This window comes from Oncorhynchus mykiss, chromosome 15 (genome assembly GCF_013265735.2).
Source record: "Oncorhynchus mykiss isolate Arlee chromosome 15, USDA_OmykA_1.1, whole genome shotgun sequence".
Classification (NCBI taxonomy): Eukaryota; Metazoa; Chordata; class Actinopteri; order Salmoniformes; family Salmonidae; genus Oncorhynchus; species Oncorhynchus mykiss.
This window is the reverse complement of record NC_048579.1, coordinates 60,550,253-60,566,897: the sequence shown is the minus strand read 5'-3', so window position 1 is coordinate 60,566,897 and position 16,645 is coordinate 60,550,253. Positions and strand designations below refer to the sequence as shown.

General features: G+C 44.0%; 1 protein-coding gene across 2 annotated transcripts in view; it reads left to right on the top strand.

Moving 5' to 3' along the window:
* The first annotated feature begins 295 nt into the window (after window positions 1-295).
* LOC110490773 (semaphorin-3C) overlaps window positions 296-16,645 on the top strand; it is a 45,330-nt gene continuing 28,980 nt past the window's right edge. Inside the window, exons 1-2 of one of the 2 annotated variants that reach the window (XM_036944874.1) lie at window positions 296-541; window positions 5,073-5,245. In XM_036944874.1, coding sequence (XP_036800769.1) covers window positions 5,110-5,245 — 136 coding nt within the window. In that variant the 5' untranslated portion in view covers window positions 296-541; window positions 5,073-5,109. Of the gene's footprint in view, window positions 542-621; window positions 747-5,072; window positions 5,246-16,645 lie in introns of those variants that run through there. The other variant, XM_036944875.1, reaches the window with a different exon arrangement.

Here is a 16,645-nt window from a genome sequence, read left to right as displayed (position 1 = left end):
TCTGTGTGAGGTAGGAGTCCTCTGTCTGTCTGTGTCTTTGTGAGGTAGGAGTCCTTTGTCTGTCTGTGTCTGTGTGAGGTAGGAGACCTCTGTCTGTCTGTGTCTGTGTGAGATGGGAATCCTCTCTGTCTGTGTGAGATGGGAATCCTCCACCAGATAAATGTTAGTACTGGGAGGGATTGGGTGATCAGTTCGCTGTCTCATTAGCTGACGGAGGGGGAGAGAGAAAGAGAAATGAGGGGGGGGGGGACTTCAGTAGAGTATGTAATAGGAAGCCAGCCCTTTCTCTCTCTCCTCCTCTCTCTCCCCTACCCTCTATCATCTCTTTCTCTTTCACTCATCAAGTCAGTCCTGCAGGCGGTTGGATGGAATAGCAGCAGCGCTCTCTTCTCTGTCTTCTTTCTGGGAGAGTCACCAGGGAACCGTCTCAGTGGTACTAAAGTGATTGAAGAGGATAAGGACTGGGTCAACACAAGAACAAACAGGGAACCAGGGCTTTGGGATCGGGACAGAGACAGAGCAGGAGAGGAAGCCTTATAAGGTGGGTCGTAGGCTGGGCTGTCCTAGGCTGGGACAGGGGTATGTGGACAGTCAATCTTTGTGACAGAGAGATCACTCACCGGGGCCGTGACACAGAGGCGGTAGTGGGAGAGGGCTGCGTGGACTCGGGCTAACAGGTGCAGGGTCCCACTGGTAGACAGACGGAAAGGGAATAAGAACGGCTGAAAGGGAACACATTTAGACAAGTATTAAGAAAATCTCCAAAATACTTCATCCAAATGTAGCTAAATTTGTGTCTTGTTAATTTAGATGCCTGTTTACGGTTGGTGGTTTATTTTCTCCTTTCTATAATGATGGATAAGGGGTTTTCTGTGTTGAGTTTTGTCACAATATGTCTGGAATGACGTGCTGTGAGGCGTCTGCAAAGTATTGCTGATCATTGAATGTGTTTTTGATTGTTCTTCATCACTGATGTTCGCACACCATTCTGTATTTATGGTGGGATACATGTTGTATTAACATTTACATTGAGTAGAAAGAAGTATAATTGTTATAGGTCGTACTATTACAAATATATCAGGGTGATCACAAGTGTGCCTTTGCTCTGGGACTGAGATTGTCATGTTGTCTGACATTAACTATATGAGTAAAAATAGAAGATTGTGAGTCTGAGATGATTGACGATAAACCAAAGATATTGTTAAAAAAGTATTATTCAATTCTATTCAACTGGTTACTGTAGAGCCCTGAATCCTCTGTTTTCGGAACACAATCACTCAGTTTTCCTTAGCTCTCCCTAGTCAAACGTGTGCTTGGCAACATGTCCATGTCCCCGAGCCATTAACTTGTGAGTGACAAGGTGTGGTGTGAATACTCGGAGGCCCTCTGGTAGATCCTGTAGGCAGAGGGATCACTCCGATACAGACAATTCACACAGATTAACTCTATACTCTCAATATATTATTATTACTATTATTATTATTATTTACCATCTGCTATTATTTACATGCTCTAGGTCTAAATAGCATCTCTGTCATGACTAGAGAGAGAGACACAGTCTCTTGTCTAATTTATGTGTTGTAATTACAGTGTGGTTATCTCTATCTAAAGTAGGAATCTTTGTACAAATAGAACCAGGAAGAAGAGCGAGTCTAGACCAAAACAAGCCATTTATCAAGTCGTAACCCAGATGAGACTGCTTTTTCCTCATTACGGTCCATGTACAGTGCATTCGGAAAGTATTCAGACCCCTTGACTTTTTCCACATTTTGTTACGGTACAGCCTTATTCTAAAATTTATAAAATTGTTTTTTTCCCCTCATCAGTCTACACACAATATCGCATAACGACCACGTTCTAGTGTACAAAGCCATATGGAGAGCCATAAATATTCACATTAATTTGTCTGGCAAGACTGTACTCTGTCCAGAAATACTGCAGCTTGCAAATGTATAAAAAAAACTGAAATATATTTTTTTATATTCAGACCCTTTACTCAGTACTTTGTTGAAGCACCTTTGGCAGCGATTACAGCCTTGAGACTTCTTATGTATGACGCTACAAGCTTGACACACCTGCATTTGGGGAGTTTCTTCCATTCTTCTCTGAAGATCCTCTCAAGCTCTCTCAGGTTGGATGGGGAGTGTCGCTGCACAGCTATTTTCAGGTCTCTCCAGAGATGTTCGTTCGGGTTCAAGTCCGGGCTCTGGTTGGGCCACTCGAGGACATTCAGAGACTTGTCCCAAAGCCACTCCTGCGTTGTCTTGGCTGTGTGCTTAGGGTCGTTGTCCTGTTGGAAGGTGAACCTTCGCCCCAGTCTGAGGTCCTGAGTGCTTCGGAGCAGGTTTTCATCAAGGATCTCTCTATACTTTGCTCTGTTCATCTTTCCCTCGATCCTGACTAGTTTCCCAGTCCCTGCCACTGAAAAACATCCCCACAGCATGATGCTGCCACCACCATGCTTCACCGTAGGGATTGTGCCAGGTTTCCTCCAGATGTGACACTTGGCCTTCAGGCCAAAGAGATCAATCTTGGTTTCATCAGACAAGAGAATCTCGTTTCCCGTGGTCTGAGAGTCTTTAGGTGCCTTTTGGGCTGTCATGTGTGTTTTACTGAAGAGTGGCTTCCGTCTGGCTTCCGTCTGGCCACTCTACCATAAATGCCTGATTGATGGAGTGTTGCAGAGATGGTTGTCCTTCTGGATGGTTCTCCCATCTCCCCAGAGTAACTCTGGAGATCTGTAGAAGTGACCATCTGGTTCTTGGTCACCTCCTTGACCAAGGCCCTTCTCCCCCGATTGCTCAGTTAGGCCGAGCGGCCAGCTCTAGGAAGAGTCTTAATGGTTCCATTTAAGAATGATGGAGTGTTCTTGGGGACCTTCAGTGCTGCAGACATTTTTTGGTACCCTTCCCAGATCTGTGCCTCGACACAATCCTGTGTCAGAGCAAAAACCAAGACATGAGCTCTACGGACAATTCCTTCGACCTCATGGCTTGGTTTTTGCTCTGACAGCTGTGTGCCTTTCCAAATCATGTCCAATCAATTGAATTTACCACAGGTGGACTCCAACCAATTTGTAGAAACATCTCAAGATGATCAATGGAAACAGGATGCACCTGAGCTCAATTTTGAGTCTCATAGCAAAGGGTTTGAATACTTATGTAAATAATGTAAAAACCTGTTTTCGCTTTGCCATTGTTACTGTGTGTAGATTGAGAAAAAAAACATTAATTTAATACATTTTAGAATAAGTCTGTAACAAAACTAAATGTGAAAAAAGTCAAGAGGTCTGAATTCTTTCCGAATGCACTGTAAACCTGCTCAATTGTGTGAAATATGAATAGTCCATTACAAAAGACAGAGGAATTTCTCTCATTCAATAAGGACATTATGGCAGAGCCAGATGATCAGATCTCCTGTTCAGTATCTAGGAAAAACGAATCGGTTTTAAAATGTCATCATACATTCATCGACTGGTCGTTTTTGAAAAGAGAGACTCCCTCTGAAGTGGTCAGATGGAACATTCCTTAGGCAAAGGGCCAAACAACACACAATAAACCCAATTATTCTTATACCCCTTCGGTAATGTATTGCTGTATTTATTCAAGTCCACCTCCTTTGTGGAGACCGATTTAATTGTCATCGCCAGGATTCCTGGCAAGGCTTCAGCAAGCAGCAGTATTTCTGGACTGACTACAGTCTCGCCAGACAAATGAATGTTTATGGCTATCCACATGGCTTTGTACACCAGAATGTGGAGCATTGCTCCTTATAAGGCTGTTATGTATATCAATGTGGAGTTTGGTTGTGTACATGGAGGTCAGTTGGGCGGGTCAGTTGTACTAGCTAGGTGCCAGTCATATTTGTAGGGATCTCCATGATATCACCTGACAGGTTATACAGTATGACCGTGGTAGATTTAAAGCAGGAGAGAAGTTTCAGTTGTATGTGTCTAATCCTGCTGAGGTGGTGTGTCATGGCAGGCCTGTGTCTTCTCTCACTGTAATGACTCCTGGCACTCAACAGCAGTAGAGGCTCCGGTCTCCAGCGATGGCTTAAGCAGCTGTGAGGCTGACATCTCCAGTCCAGCGCAAGGGCTTCTCTCTCCGTGAACTCACCCCAGCTAGGGTGGGCTGGGATAGGGAGGGCTAGGGCCGGTTTAGGAAGCCATTCTGCCAAAGAGATCTTAACCCTTCTGCACTTTTCCATATGCGTTCTAATTCTTCACACGCGGCCCCTCAAACGACGACCCAAGCCCGTCATGCAGGTTACATTTCAGCTGGGTGATATATGGTTCATCTGATCCCAGTGCCTCAACCTTTCCGTCAGCTGCATCCCAAATTGAAAGTTTCATAGATATCCCACCCTCATCTATAAGCCATGAGAATATAGATCTGCCTTTGTTTAGGTGCATTTTATTGTCTCCCCCATTTTTTTTGTTTTGTTATTAAACCAATATGGATACTTTGCGTACAATACATTGAGTGGCATGGCCATGGGCAGAAGAGCCTGCACATTTTTTGGTTCGCAGTAAGAGAATCTCTCTACAGGAGAAGATCCCCTGGTAATACCTGTCTTCATCAATAATGGAGCTCCTCTTGTCCAATAATGGAAGCAGAGTGAAGGCAGGGCAGGAGATTCTCCCCCAGCTCTTTTGTGTAGATGAATCTCATCCATATTTAACAGTGAGCCATGTTAAACGATGTGGTAACTGATGGATTTAACTGTCATGTGACGCTCTGATCTCTCTCCTTTAAAACGGATCCTCCTTATTTAGTGTTATTATTAGAACCGGACGTAGTTACCATAGGACAGGAAGTAGACACCATAGGACAGGAATAGATCATGGAGGGCTGCATCACTGCTAGTTGTCATCCTACCGTTCTAATCAGGAATTGTTTCAGACCTGGGAAACCAGATGAGTGAATCAATCAATTACTGGGATCTATTAACTACCGGGAAGATAATAAAATCAGCAGTGCTGTGGCCCTCGTGGACTGGATTTGAACATCCCTGCCATATCTGTGGTACTGTAGTCTGACCAGTGATGTCCCTCTCTCTTCCTCCCTCAGGTTATTTGGACTAGGTGTGGTGTGAGGCCCTGCTGTCATGAGGTGGCCGGAGGGGGTCGTTAAGACCCCGCCCTGGATAGGAGTCAGATCCACCCTCCTGGCTCTCTCTCTCCTCCTCACTTGTGTCTCCAGCTTCCTCCAGCCACTGCCAAGAGTCTTCCTCTCCTTCGAAGGTAAAGAAATGTCCTGTTTACTCCAACAGTGAATTCCTAAGCATCGGACAGACATGCCCTCCATCTAACCTTCTACAGAACATCCGTAAAGCATTACCTCTTAGGCTTAGTCTCATCCTGGTCTGCTGTGTTTTACCACAGCTGTGATGAAACACAATGAAGCTATTAGTTTATAGTGTTAATGGGTCACATATGGTCAATAACAGATTGATGCCCAACCAGAGGATGTACAATCATCTTTGTCATTTTGAACTAATGAGAAAATACTCTATAATTACCTTCTCTGCAATGTCTGAGATGAGATCGTTGAATGTTCCCTTGACTGACATTTAATCAGTGTTCTCCACCAGATAGTGGGAGGCCGGCTCTAACCTTTAAAGTACCCATGCTGCATAGTCCCTGTGGGCCTTAACATCGACATGTTCTTGGTTTCGGCCTGTGAGACCCTGAAATCGTGGTTCCATTTCTTTGTTCTGTTCCATGTCATTGAGGCGAGCCAGAGCCGTACCTCTGTGAGATTGTACTGTACTGTGTCATGAATGACTGACTGCCCTGGCTCAGCCTGGTCCTGGTTAACGTTAAACACACACAGTGGGTGGAGGCACAGTTTCCTTTCCCTGTGAGTGTTGTTACAGACTCTTGGTCTGATTCTTCTTCTATTTAATTTCCATGACACAGATAATTGGATGAATTATTAACCCTATGAACTAGGAAGGAGTTTGCGGGGGAGGAGGGGTTGTTTCTTGTTTCTCATGCTTTCAGGAACCAGCTACCCCTCCTCATAAGTGGTGTAACTGTACACTGGTGTTGATGTTGTACAGAAACTGATGGGTATGTTTGATCATCTTTCAGTACCTTCAGGCCCAATGCAGGAGAGACTGTGTGGTTGTGCTAAACTCAGCAAAAAAAGAAACGTCCTCTCACTGTCAACAGCTTTTATTTTCAGCAAACTTAACATATGTTCATACAAATATTTACACAACAAGATTCAACAACTGAGACATAAACTGAACAAGTTCCACAGACATGTGACTAACAGAAATTGAATAATGTGTCTCTGAACAAAGGGGGGGTTCAAAATCAAAAGAAATAGTCAATATCTTGTGTGGCCACCAGCTGCATTAAGTACTGCAGTGCATCTCCTCCTCATGGACTGCACCAGATTTGCCAGTTCTTGCTGTGAGATGTTACCCCACTCTTCCACCAAAGCACCTGCAAGTTCCCGGACATTTCTGGGGGGAATGGCCCTAGCACTCACCCTCCGATCCAACAGGTCCCAGACGTGCTCAATGGGATTAAGATCCAGGCTCTTCGCTGGCCATGGCAGAACACTGACATTCCTGTCTTGCAGGAAATCACATACAGAACGAGCAGTATGGCTGGTGGCATTGTCATGCTGGAGGGTCATGTCAGGATGAGCCTGCAGGAAGGGTACCACATTAGGGAGGAGGATGTCTTCCCTGTAGCATTGAGATTGCCTGCAATGACAACAAGCTCAGTCCGATGATGCTGTGACACACCGCCCCAGACCATGACGGACCCTCCACCTCCAAATCGATCCCGCTTCAGAGTACAGGCCTCGGTGTAACGCTCATATCTTTGACGTTAAACGCGAATCTGACCACCACCCCTGGTGAGACAAAACCGCGACTCATCAGTGAAGAGCACTTTTTGCCAGTCCTGTCTGGTCCAGCGACGGTGGGTTTGTGCCTATAGGCGACGTTGTTGCCGGTGATGTCTGGTGAGGACCTGCCTTATAACAGGCTTACAGCCCTCAGTCCAGCGTCTCTCAGCCTATTGCAGACAGTCTGAGCACTGACAGAGGGATTGTGCGTTCCTGGTGTAACTCGGGCAGTTGTTGTTGCCATCCTGTACCTGGCCCGCAGGTGTGATGTTCAGATGTACCGATCCTGTGCAGGTGTTGTTACACGTGGTCTGCCACTACGAGGACGATCAGCTGTACGCCCTGTCTCCCTGTAGCGCTGTCTTAGGCATCTCACAGTACAGACATTGCAATTTCTTGCCCTGGCCACATCTGCAGTCCTCATGCCTCCTTGCAGCATGCCAAAGGCATGTTCACGCAGATGAGCAGGGACCCTAGGCAGCTTTCTTTTGGTGTTCTTCAGAGTCAGTAGAAAGGCCTCTTTAGTGTCCTAAGTTTTCATAACTGTGACCGTAATTGCCTACCGTCTGTAAGATGTTAATATCTTAACGACTGTTCCACAGGTGCATGTTCACTAATTGTTTATGGTTCATTGAACAAGCATGAGAAACAGTGTTAAAACCCTTTACAATGAAGATCTGTGAAGTTATTTGGATTTTTATGAATTACCTTTGAAAGACAGGGTCCTGAAAAAGGGGTGTTTCCTTTTTTGCTGAGTTCATGTCTGTGTTGCACATGTGTCTGTGCAGCATCTAGGTGCTCAGACAGTGTTAAGAGGTGTTGTGACTGTGACTCATTGTTTTTGGAACGGCTGTGATGTATTGTGGTCATCTTTTTCCTTGACTCCAGGCACCTTTCTCTTCCTCTCACTGGCTCTCATCCTCTCTCTGCCCCTTTTCTCCTACTGTCTCTCCTTTCTCCTTTCATTTACTGACGTTCTCTCTCCTCTCCCTCTCTTCTCTCTGTGTTTCTCTATGATTGTCTTGAGTGCTGTAGCCCAGTGCTGTAGCCCAGAGACAGGCAGTGAAACGCCCAACTCAGTAGAGCTGCTCACAGACAGGACCCAGGCTGTATACTCTTGTCTAGGTGATGTGTGGAGCATTACTGGTGGCTTGGAAAAAGCCTGCTAACTTCACTGCAAACAGACCAAACCACTCAAATACCTCTGTGGTTTTACATACAACCACGGTAGGCCTATTCACTCCTGCCCTGTTAAAATGTCTATCCTCCAGGATTCACCATCAACATACTGGGAATGAATCTATCCCTGCTGCTGATCATGGGATTGGTCAATCCCTTTTCCATGTGTGGATTTGATTTGTCCCCACTTCTTGCTTTAGTGTAGTTCTACTGTATCTTAGTGAAACGTCAAAGGGAGCGATTATCAGTCAAATATGTTCTAACGTGGTTCTTGGTTGGTTAGCTCTGGTTTTGTGGTGGACCGGTAGAAGCTCTTCTTTTTTTTAAAGTCAGATGTGTGTCTGTCACTTAGGATGATGTATGTAGGTGCTTCGCTGTGCTTCGTTCTCATGGGACTCATTGGATTGAATTAGTGTGAAAACAGAAGGGGAGGGGATTTGGCAGTGACCAGAAGGACGTTTCAAAGTAAAGAAAGGAATGGAGATGTGATTGGGAGCCAAAATTTCAGGTGTTGGTTAGCTTCCATGCTGTGATTTTAGAGCTATTCTATCCTAGATGTTAAGCACAGGGGAGTTGAGCTGAACTGATCTTTGTTGGTGGAGATGGAAATAATTTGCCGTTGGGGCGGACAGGCTCCATATCTCATCCTGCCTTCAGTGGAGCTTCTGCCTGGGAGAGATCCAGATGTAGGGAGTTTATACTCCTCTGACCCAGGGAGAGGGCTCTTCTCTCCAATAAACTCCAGTGTGGATTTCCCCACTGAGGGAAGTATTTGGGGTGCATGGGCTCTCTCCAGTACCAGGGTGGGGAGAAGAGAGGTGCAGGGCCCAGAGAGGGTAACAGGTGGGGGGTCCAGTCAGCAGCAAGTGTAAGGGTGTGTGTTAAAGGTTCTGCACTGGAGGCGAGATATACTGTAGTTCCCTGGAGTAAACACTCTTTCTTACTACAGCCTAAACTGACTAAACCAAAATAAGAGAAAACAAACTCTGGGAGGAGACTTGTGTCAGTACACATTATCTCACTCTCTCTCTCTTTCTCTCTCTCTCCCTCTAGCTACCCATCTTTTCTTCCCTCTCTCCTGAAACTCTAGCCGAGGGTAAGGCAGGTTCACGTGGCTGAGTGAGTCAGCTTGCGTCTCCAGGAGAGGTTGCCGTCACTGACATTCCTGCTCCCTCACACTGCTTAATATTGTCTCGGAGAGGCAAACGCAATGCAATGGGACAACAACCAAAACACAATAATAAACAGTGAAAAACGCAGGCCCCAGAACGTAGCCCTATATAATAAACAGTGAGAAACGCAGGCCCCAGAACGCAGCCCTATATAATAAACAGTGAGAAACGCAGGCCCCAGAACGCAGCCCTATATAATAAACAGTGAGAAACGCAGGCCCCAGAACACAGTCCTATATAATAAACAGTGAGAAACGCAGGCCCCAGAACGCAGCCCTATATAATAAACAGTGAGAAACGCAGGCCCCAGAACGCAGTCCTATATAATAAACAGTGAGAAACGCAGGCCCCAGAACGCAGCCCTATATAATAAACAGTGAGAAACGCAGGCCCCAGAACGCAGCCCTATATAATAAACAGTGAGAAACGCAGGCCCCAGAACGCAGCCCTATATAATAAACAGTGAGAAACGCAGGCCCCAGAACGCAGTCCTATATAATAAACAGTCGAATACAGCCATACGTTTCAATAAAGCTGGAAAATAAACGAGGGGCTTCAATTCTTTGCAAAAATCATTATGGATTTACTAGCATGATAAGGGATTTGTTTTTAAACTTTTGTTTTCAATCACTTTTATTTTCTTCAATATTTAGTCTCGCGTCCCCTTTCATTTCATATATTCCAAAACACAGACTCCATCTGTTGTCTCAGTGAAAGTTAAAATAATGAATAGCAGAGTGTTCCGAAATCTGTGTTTTGTCAACCATGGATAAAAGAAGATAAGGGCCATATTTTCCCATGAATCATTAAAATGTGAGAATGGTACAAAGCCCAGGACTAAGGACTGAATAATAAACCACTAACAGTGAGGCTTCCTATAGCTTTCTCTGAGCAGGTGAGGTGTAGATTAGACTGGGCTAGGTCTAATCCAAGGCCAGGATCCAAACAAAAGCAGAGAAAATGTAATAAAATATTTGGCTGAATCCTGGGCTAGGATTACCTAGTCCATTCAGATTCACACTTCACCTGCTCAGAGAAAGCTTTGTGATTTGGAGCCCTTGGCGTGGTGATTTGATGGCTACTACTACCACCTCTGTCATGGTCCACAAATCAAGTGCACTGCGATGTTGATAATCTGTGTTGATTTAAATCCCTGCTATAGATTAATGGAGATTTGTTTCCATTTCAACTAAGGTGGAAAATGTATCTGGATCTAGTCCAGTGGTCATATAGCATTGTCCTTTCTCAAATGGATTCAGTGACATAGGTGATACGCTTTTAATCAGAAACCGAATGAACTTCTCTCTCTTGGCTTTTTACCCCGCAAAAAAAAGACTTTCAAACATGCAGTATCTGGATGTCATCTCAGTTTATTTAGCCAAATCGCTGAGCATAGAAGAAAACGTTTGATCATCAGTTTCTTGGTCAGAAAGGCCCTGGCTCATGCCATGTTGATACTTTCTGTTGTTTGACCCAGGTGAAACATTTCACAACCTTTGTTAGGCTGCGTTCTGCACCTGCCAGTGAGTTTACATGCCAGGAAGACAATGTTTTAGCCCTCATCTAATTGTTAGGAGGCCATATTAACGAGTTGCGAGCCCAGGGCTATGGCAACTTCTTCTTAAGCCTAGGCGTCCCACAAGCGGGACAACTTCCGGGGAAACTGGAGGGTGCGCTATTCAAATAAATAATCCTAAAAGGTATGAATATTAAACATTTAGGTACATATAAAAGTGTCTCATATTGGTTGAAAGCTTAAATTCTTGTTACTCTAACTGCACTGTCCGATTTACAGTAACTATTACAGTGAAAACATGCCATGTAATTGTTTGAGGACGGCGCCCCACATCAAAATATTTATCCACCGGGACAGGTTTCATAAATTCACTAATAGCGATTAAATATTCACTTGCCTTTTGAAAATCTTACTCTGATTTGTCAATAAAAGGGTCCCAGCTATAACATATAGTGTCGTTTTGTTAGATAAAATCCTTCTTTATATCCCAAAAAGTCAATTTAGTTGGCACCATCGATTTGAGTAATCCACTCGTTCAACATATAGAGAAAGGAATCTGAAAATCTACCCCTAAACTTTGTTTCAACAAGTCAAAATATGTTTCTACTTACTCCTCAGATACCCTAAAATATAAGAAAACTGTATTATTTCTTACGGAAAGAAGTATGTTCAATAGGAAACCGATTTTAGCAGGTGTGTTCTGTCATGGCGAGAGCAAACACAAATTTCCAAGACTGGGTCCCTGTACTAAAACTGATATTTCTTCTTCATTTTTGAAGTTACCTTTTTTGAAGAAACCTTGCACATAGACTGCTGACACCCAGTAGAAGCCATAGGAATTGCATCCAGGAAGCTAATTTCCAGTATGCCCTTATACTTTCCATTGTAAGAGCATGGTCTCTCTCAAATAAAAATATTCCGGTTGATTTCTCTTTGGATTTTCTCCTACCATACCTATTGTGTTATATTCTCCTACATTATTTTAACATTTCTACAAACTTCAAAGTGTTTTCTTTCCAGTGGTACCAATTATATGCATATCCTGGCTTCAGGGCCTGAGCAACAGGCAGTTTACTTTGGGCACGTCATTCAGGTGGAAATTTAGAAAAAAAGGGGGCCTAACCCTAAGAAGATTTATTACACATCTAAGGCTGTCTGTATACGATCTGGTAGGATGATTTGGGTTTTGTTTCTCTCTGGGGGATTGTGGAGAGGATTATACACTAAGGCAGTGGGTGTTGAAAGTCATGGTCACTGTCACCGCTGACAGGGTGCGTGTGGCTCAGGGTGGGTGGTGGTCTTTGTTTAAGATGTCATTAATGTCCTTCTATCCTGGTAAAACACTGCTGGTGGTCAGGGTGTCACTATGGAAATTATGTTGGGGAAAAAAAGTAAAGTGTATGTGTGTGTGTTTAGCAGGTGTCTATTTGAATCCTCCTGTCTAGTCCTTGGTAGAGAGCCTTGGTCGCTTAGCTGCAGTTAGAGATGTGTGGGAGATTGATTAAGATGGTGTTCTTGTAATGAATGTTCCCTCTCTCTGGGAGCTACTCCTGTTCTCAGCCAAACCCTGAGCGGAACCAGACGTCTCACACACACAGCCGTCTGTCTCACAGCCTTTCACCATAGAACGGATGCTCTGGTTCCCCAGCTTCCTCAGATCAGTTCCTTCTTTTATCATGCGTCATTAGAATCTCCTCCTAGCCCTCATTACTTATAAAGGATGACAATCGGGTGCTCGTCCAACTGTAAAGTATGTTTATTTAATTGTGGGATGGTGTGTGGGTGTGTGCTCATGCAAATTCTTCACATTTGATTACTTTCTGATGGTATACCTTTCCGCTGAATCACCATGGAAACTGACCAGGGTTTTTTTCGGCCCTCTTTATAAAACAAATTGAGGCTGTGAGCTGTTAAGTGAATATTTGGAATACTTCAGGTATCCTGAAAAACGTTTGCGTTTTACTGAGGGAAATCATAAGGTGCATTCAGTGAAACTGAAACACAGCCAAAGTAAAACATTCTCTGAATTCCTACGTGAAGGAATCATTTGGAAGATAAACAGCAGAACCGTGCCAATGTAACATTCACCTCCTGTAAGATAATGTCTCACACTTTACATCTAATGGGAAGGTCTGAGCCAGTGGTTTGATGTTCAACGTTTTATCCTTGCCGAACCTAAACCTTTAAACCTGACCATAAATCGCCTAACTTGCCCCAGATCTCATGATAATGTGTTCTCTGTAGGTTTGCCCTTTTGTCTTCTATCCCCGACCCCTCCGCAATTACGGGGCCTGGATAGGTCAAACAGACTGCTGCCTGCATGGTCGTCAGCAGGGCCAATAGGAAGTCGAAGGTCGTCAAAGGTTATAGGCAGGGCTGACGAGGGGCAAAAGTGGACCAGTGTGTCTGCATTAGTGCTCAGGGGCATGGAAGTAAAATGTAAAATGCTTATAATTTCACACAGCATCCCATATCTGCTTTACAATATTTTTCCCAGAGTGCATCTAAATTTAATTTGCAACATAATTTGCTTTTGAAGTGAAGTCACATCCGTGATGGTATGCTCCAGGGAGTTCAAGGCTATACAAACCGGTGACCTGTCAATACTGTCGACAGAGAGATGTTTAGACATACAAATAACCAGGCTGACAAGGGTAATTTTTTTGTGTGGTTGTTGTTTGTGTCTCCAGGCATGTGTCCTGTTACTAGCCGAGCTAATTGATTGAGTTAGAAACAGGACATTCTCCAGTGAAGGTTAGCGGGTACAGGCTGCAGCAAAGCCTACGGCTGCTGTGTTTGCAGACAGGGTTTGACAAGCCTTCTGTCAGTCATACCTTTTCTCTCCTTTCTCCCCTTTCTCTTCCTGTCTCGGTGTTTTGACATTCCTGTCTTTGACCTTGCCGCCCCAGATTAATGTTTTAGTGTTCATCCCGTGCACCATGTTGAAGGGAAATCAATGGCCATCAATATGGAAGAGACAGTATCTTTCTGGAAGATACACAAGGTTAAATGAAAATGGTGACGGTTGGTCTTTGAGAATTTAGGCTATTGATTCTGTGAAATGTATTCTCAATGTTGTTTTTCTGTCTTTTTTACAGATGTATCATTAAATATTTTATTTTGCACACAGAACTATTCTCATACTAGTTTTGAGCTTAAGTGAGTTTCCATAGAAAAAGGCCAAGGTTATCTACATAATAAAAGGGAAAATGTTCAACTAACACAGCTAGACTATTACATACAGTGCATTGGGAAAGTATTCAGACCCTTTCCCTTTAACCACATTTTGTTATGTAACAGCCTTACTGTAACAATGATCTTTTTTTTTATCTCATAGATCTACACACAATATGCTATAATGACAAAGTGAAAACTGTTTTTTAGACATTGCAAATGCATTAAAAAAACGGATACCTTATTTACATAAGTATTCAGACCCATTACTATGATACTCGAAATTGGGCTCAGGTGAGTCCTGTTTCCATTGATCATCCTTGAGATGGTTCTACAACTTTATTGCAGTCCACTATATTAAATTGATTGGACATGGTTTGGAAAGGTTGACAGTGCATGTCAGAGCATAAACCAGGACATGAGGTCGAAGGAATTGTCCGTAGAGCTTATATAGACCGGTGTGTGCTTGCTCTGACATAGGTTTGTGTCGAGGCACAGATCTGGGAAGGGTACCCTAAAATGTCTGCAGCATTGAAGGTCTCCAAGATCACAGTGGCCTCCATTATATTTAAATGGAAGAAGTTTGGAAACACCAAGACTCTTCCTAGAGCTGGCTGCCCAGCCAAACTGAGAAATCGGGGGAGAAGGGCCTTGCTCAAGGAGGTGACCAAGAACCAAATGATCACTTTGACAGAGCTCCAGAGTTCCTATGTGGAGATGGGAGAACCTTCCAGAAGGACAACCATCTCTGCAGCTCTCCACCAATCAGGCCTTTATGGTAGAGTGGTCCTCAGTAAAAGGCACATGAAAGCCCGCTTGGAGTTTGCCAAAAGACACCTAAAGGACTTTCAGACCGTGAGAAAAAAGATTCTCTGGTCTGATGAAACCAAGGTTGAACTCTTTAGCCTGAATGCCAAGCGTCTCGTCTGGAGGAAACCTTGCACCATCCCTACGGTGAAGCATGGTGGTGGTAGCATCATGCTGTGGGGATGTTTTTCAGTGGCAGGGACTGGGAGACTAGTCAGGATCGAGGGAAAGATTAACAGAGCAAAGTACAGAGCAAAGTACAGAGAGATCCTTGATGAAAACCCGCTCCAGAGCGCTGACGTCAGACAGCGGCGACGGTTCACCTTCCAACAGGGCAACATCCCTAAGCACACAGCCAAGACAACGCAGAAGTGGCTTCGGGACAAGTCTCTGAATGTCCTTGAGTGGCCCAGCCAGAGCCCTGACTTGAAACCGATCTAACATCTCTGGAGAGACTTGACAATAGCTGTGCAGCTACGCTCACAATCCAAACTGACAGAGCTTGAGAGGATCTGCAGAGAAGAATGGGAGAAACTCCCCAAATACAGGTGTACCAAGCTTGTAGCGTCATACCCAAGAAGACTCTGTAATCTCGACCAAAGGTGCTTCAACAAAGTACTGAGTAAAGGGTCTGAATACTTATGTAAATGTGATATTTAAAACATGTAATTTTTTTACATTATAAAACATTTCTAAAAACCTGTTTTTGCTTTGACATTATGGGGTATTGTTTGTAGATTGATTGGGGGGGAAACAATTTAATCAATTTTAGAAAAGGGCTGTAATGTAACAACATGTGGAAAAAGTCAAGGGGTCTGAATATATTCCGAATGCACTGCATTCACTAACAATGGAACAAGGCTCAGAGTGACTCTTTGGATTAACTTTCTATTATACCAGTGGAAATCACTGTAGCGAAGTAAAAGTCGTCAAAAATAGTCAAGTACTTTACACCACTGACCCTCACCATCATCCAACAGCACTGACATGACCATTTGACCTGCATGATGTCAGCCAGGAAATATTAACGTTGTAATCCAACAAAACGACGATCTCAACATGTCATCTCCGCCCCATTCGCCTAAACTTTACTCAGCCTTTGCTTCACTTCCACCTCCATCACTAATAAATCAGAGAATCTCATGGCCCAATACTGTCTATTAAACCTCCCCTGAACCTGACAGTTTAAAGTTTTATTAGTCAAATGGTATACACCGTCCAATCAAACGCTTACTTGCAGGTTCCTTCTCAACAATGCAACAAGAAGAAGATATAGAAGTTAAGAATACGTACGTAAAGTAAATGGTAGTAGAATAGAAGAAAACATTTTAGCAGAAGTATAATACAGGAAGGAACATTTTATAGTCCAATATTGACTCTCCCTCTGGTCTCATGGGGCCCGTAGTCTGTAGCTTAACTGACAGTAAAAATACATTTGATTTGGTATCTGCGGGCAGGGTGAAGGTGTAACCGGAGGACTGGTTAGGTGAAAGGTTGTGAGAGGCCCTATATGGGGTTGGTGGGATTCTGTGGCAGGTGAAGATGCCAGGTGCTAATTAAGGCTAACGCTAGCTAGCGTGATGGACAGGTTGATTTGCGTCTCCGGTTTCAGACTCCTGAAGGGAATATTACCCAACGCCGCCGCATCTCAGGTCATCCGTGTAACGAAGATTGCTCTGACGCTGGTGATGAGTAACCTCACCCTGCAGAGTCTTAGAGAGCCACACTCTGAGACTCTTGTTCCATCTTGTCCTACCCTTGTGTCCTACGTAGTGAAGATGGAGTGAGAAATGAATGATAGGGAGGTTATACCAAAGGCTAAAAGGAGAATAGTCATCCGACATATGACCATGAGATTCCCCTGACATTATGTCTGGAGACTGCTAGATAATGCAGTAACTTGCAGAAAATGGTGGGAAGAGGATGAT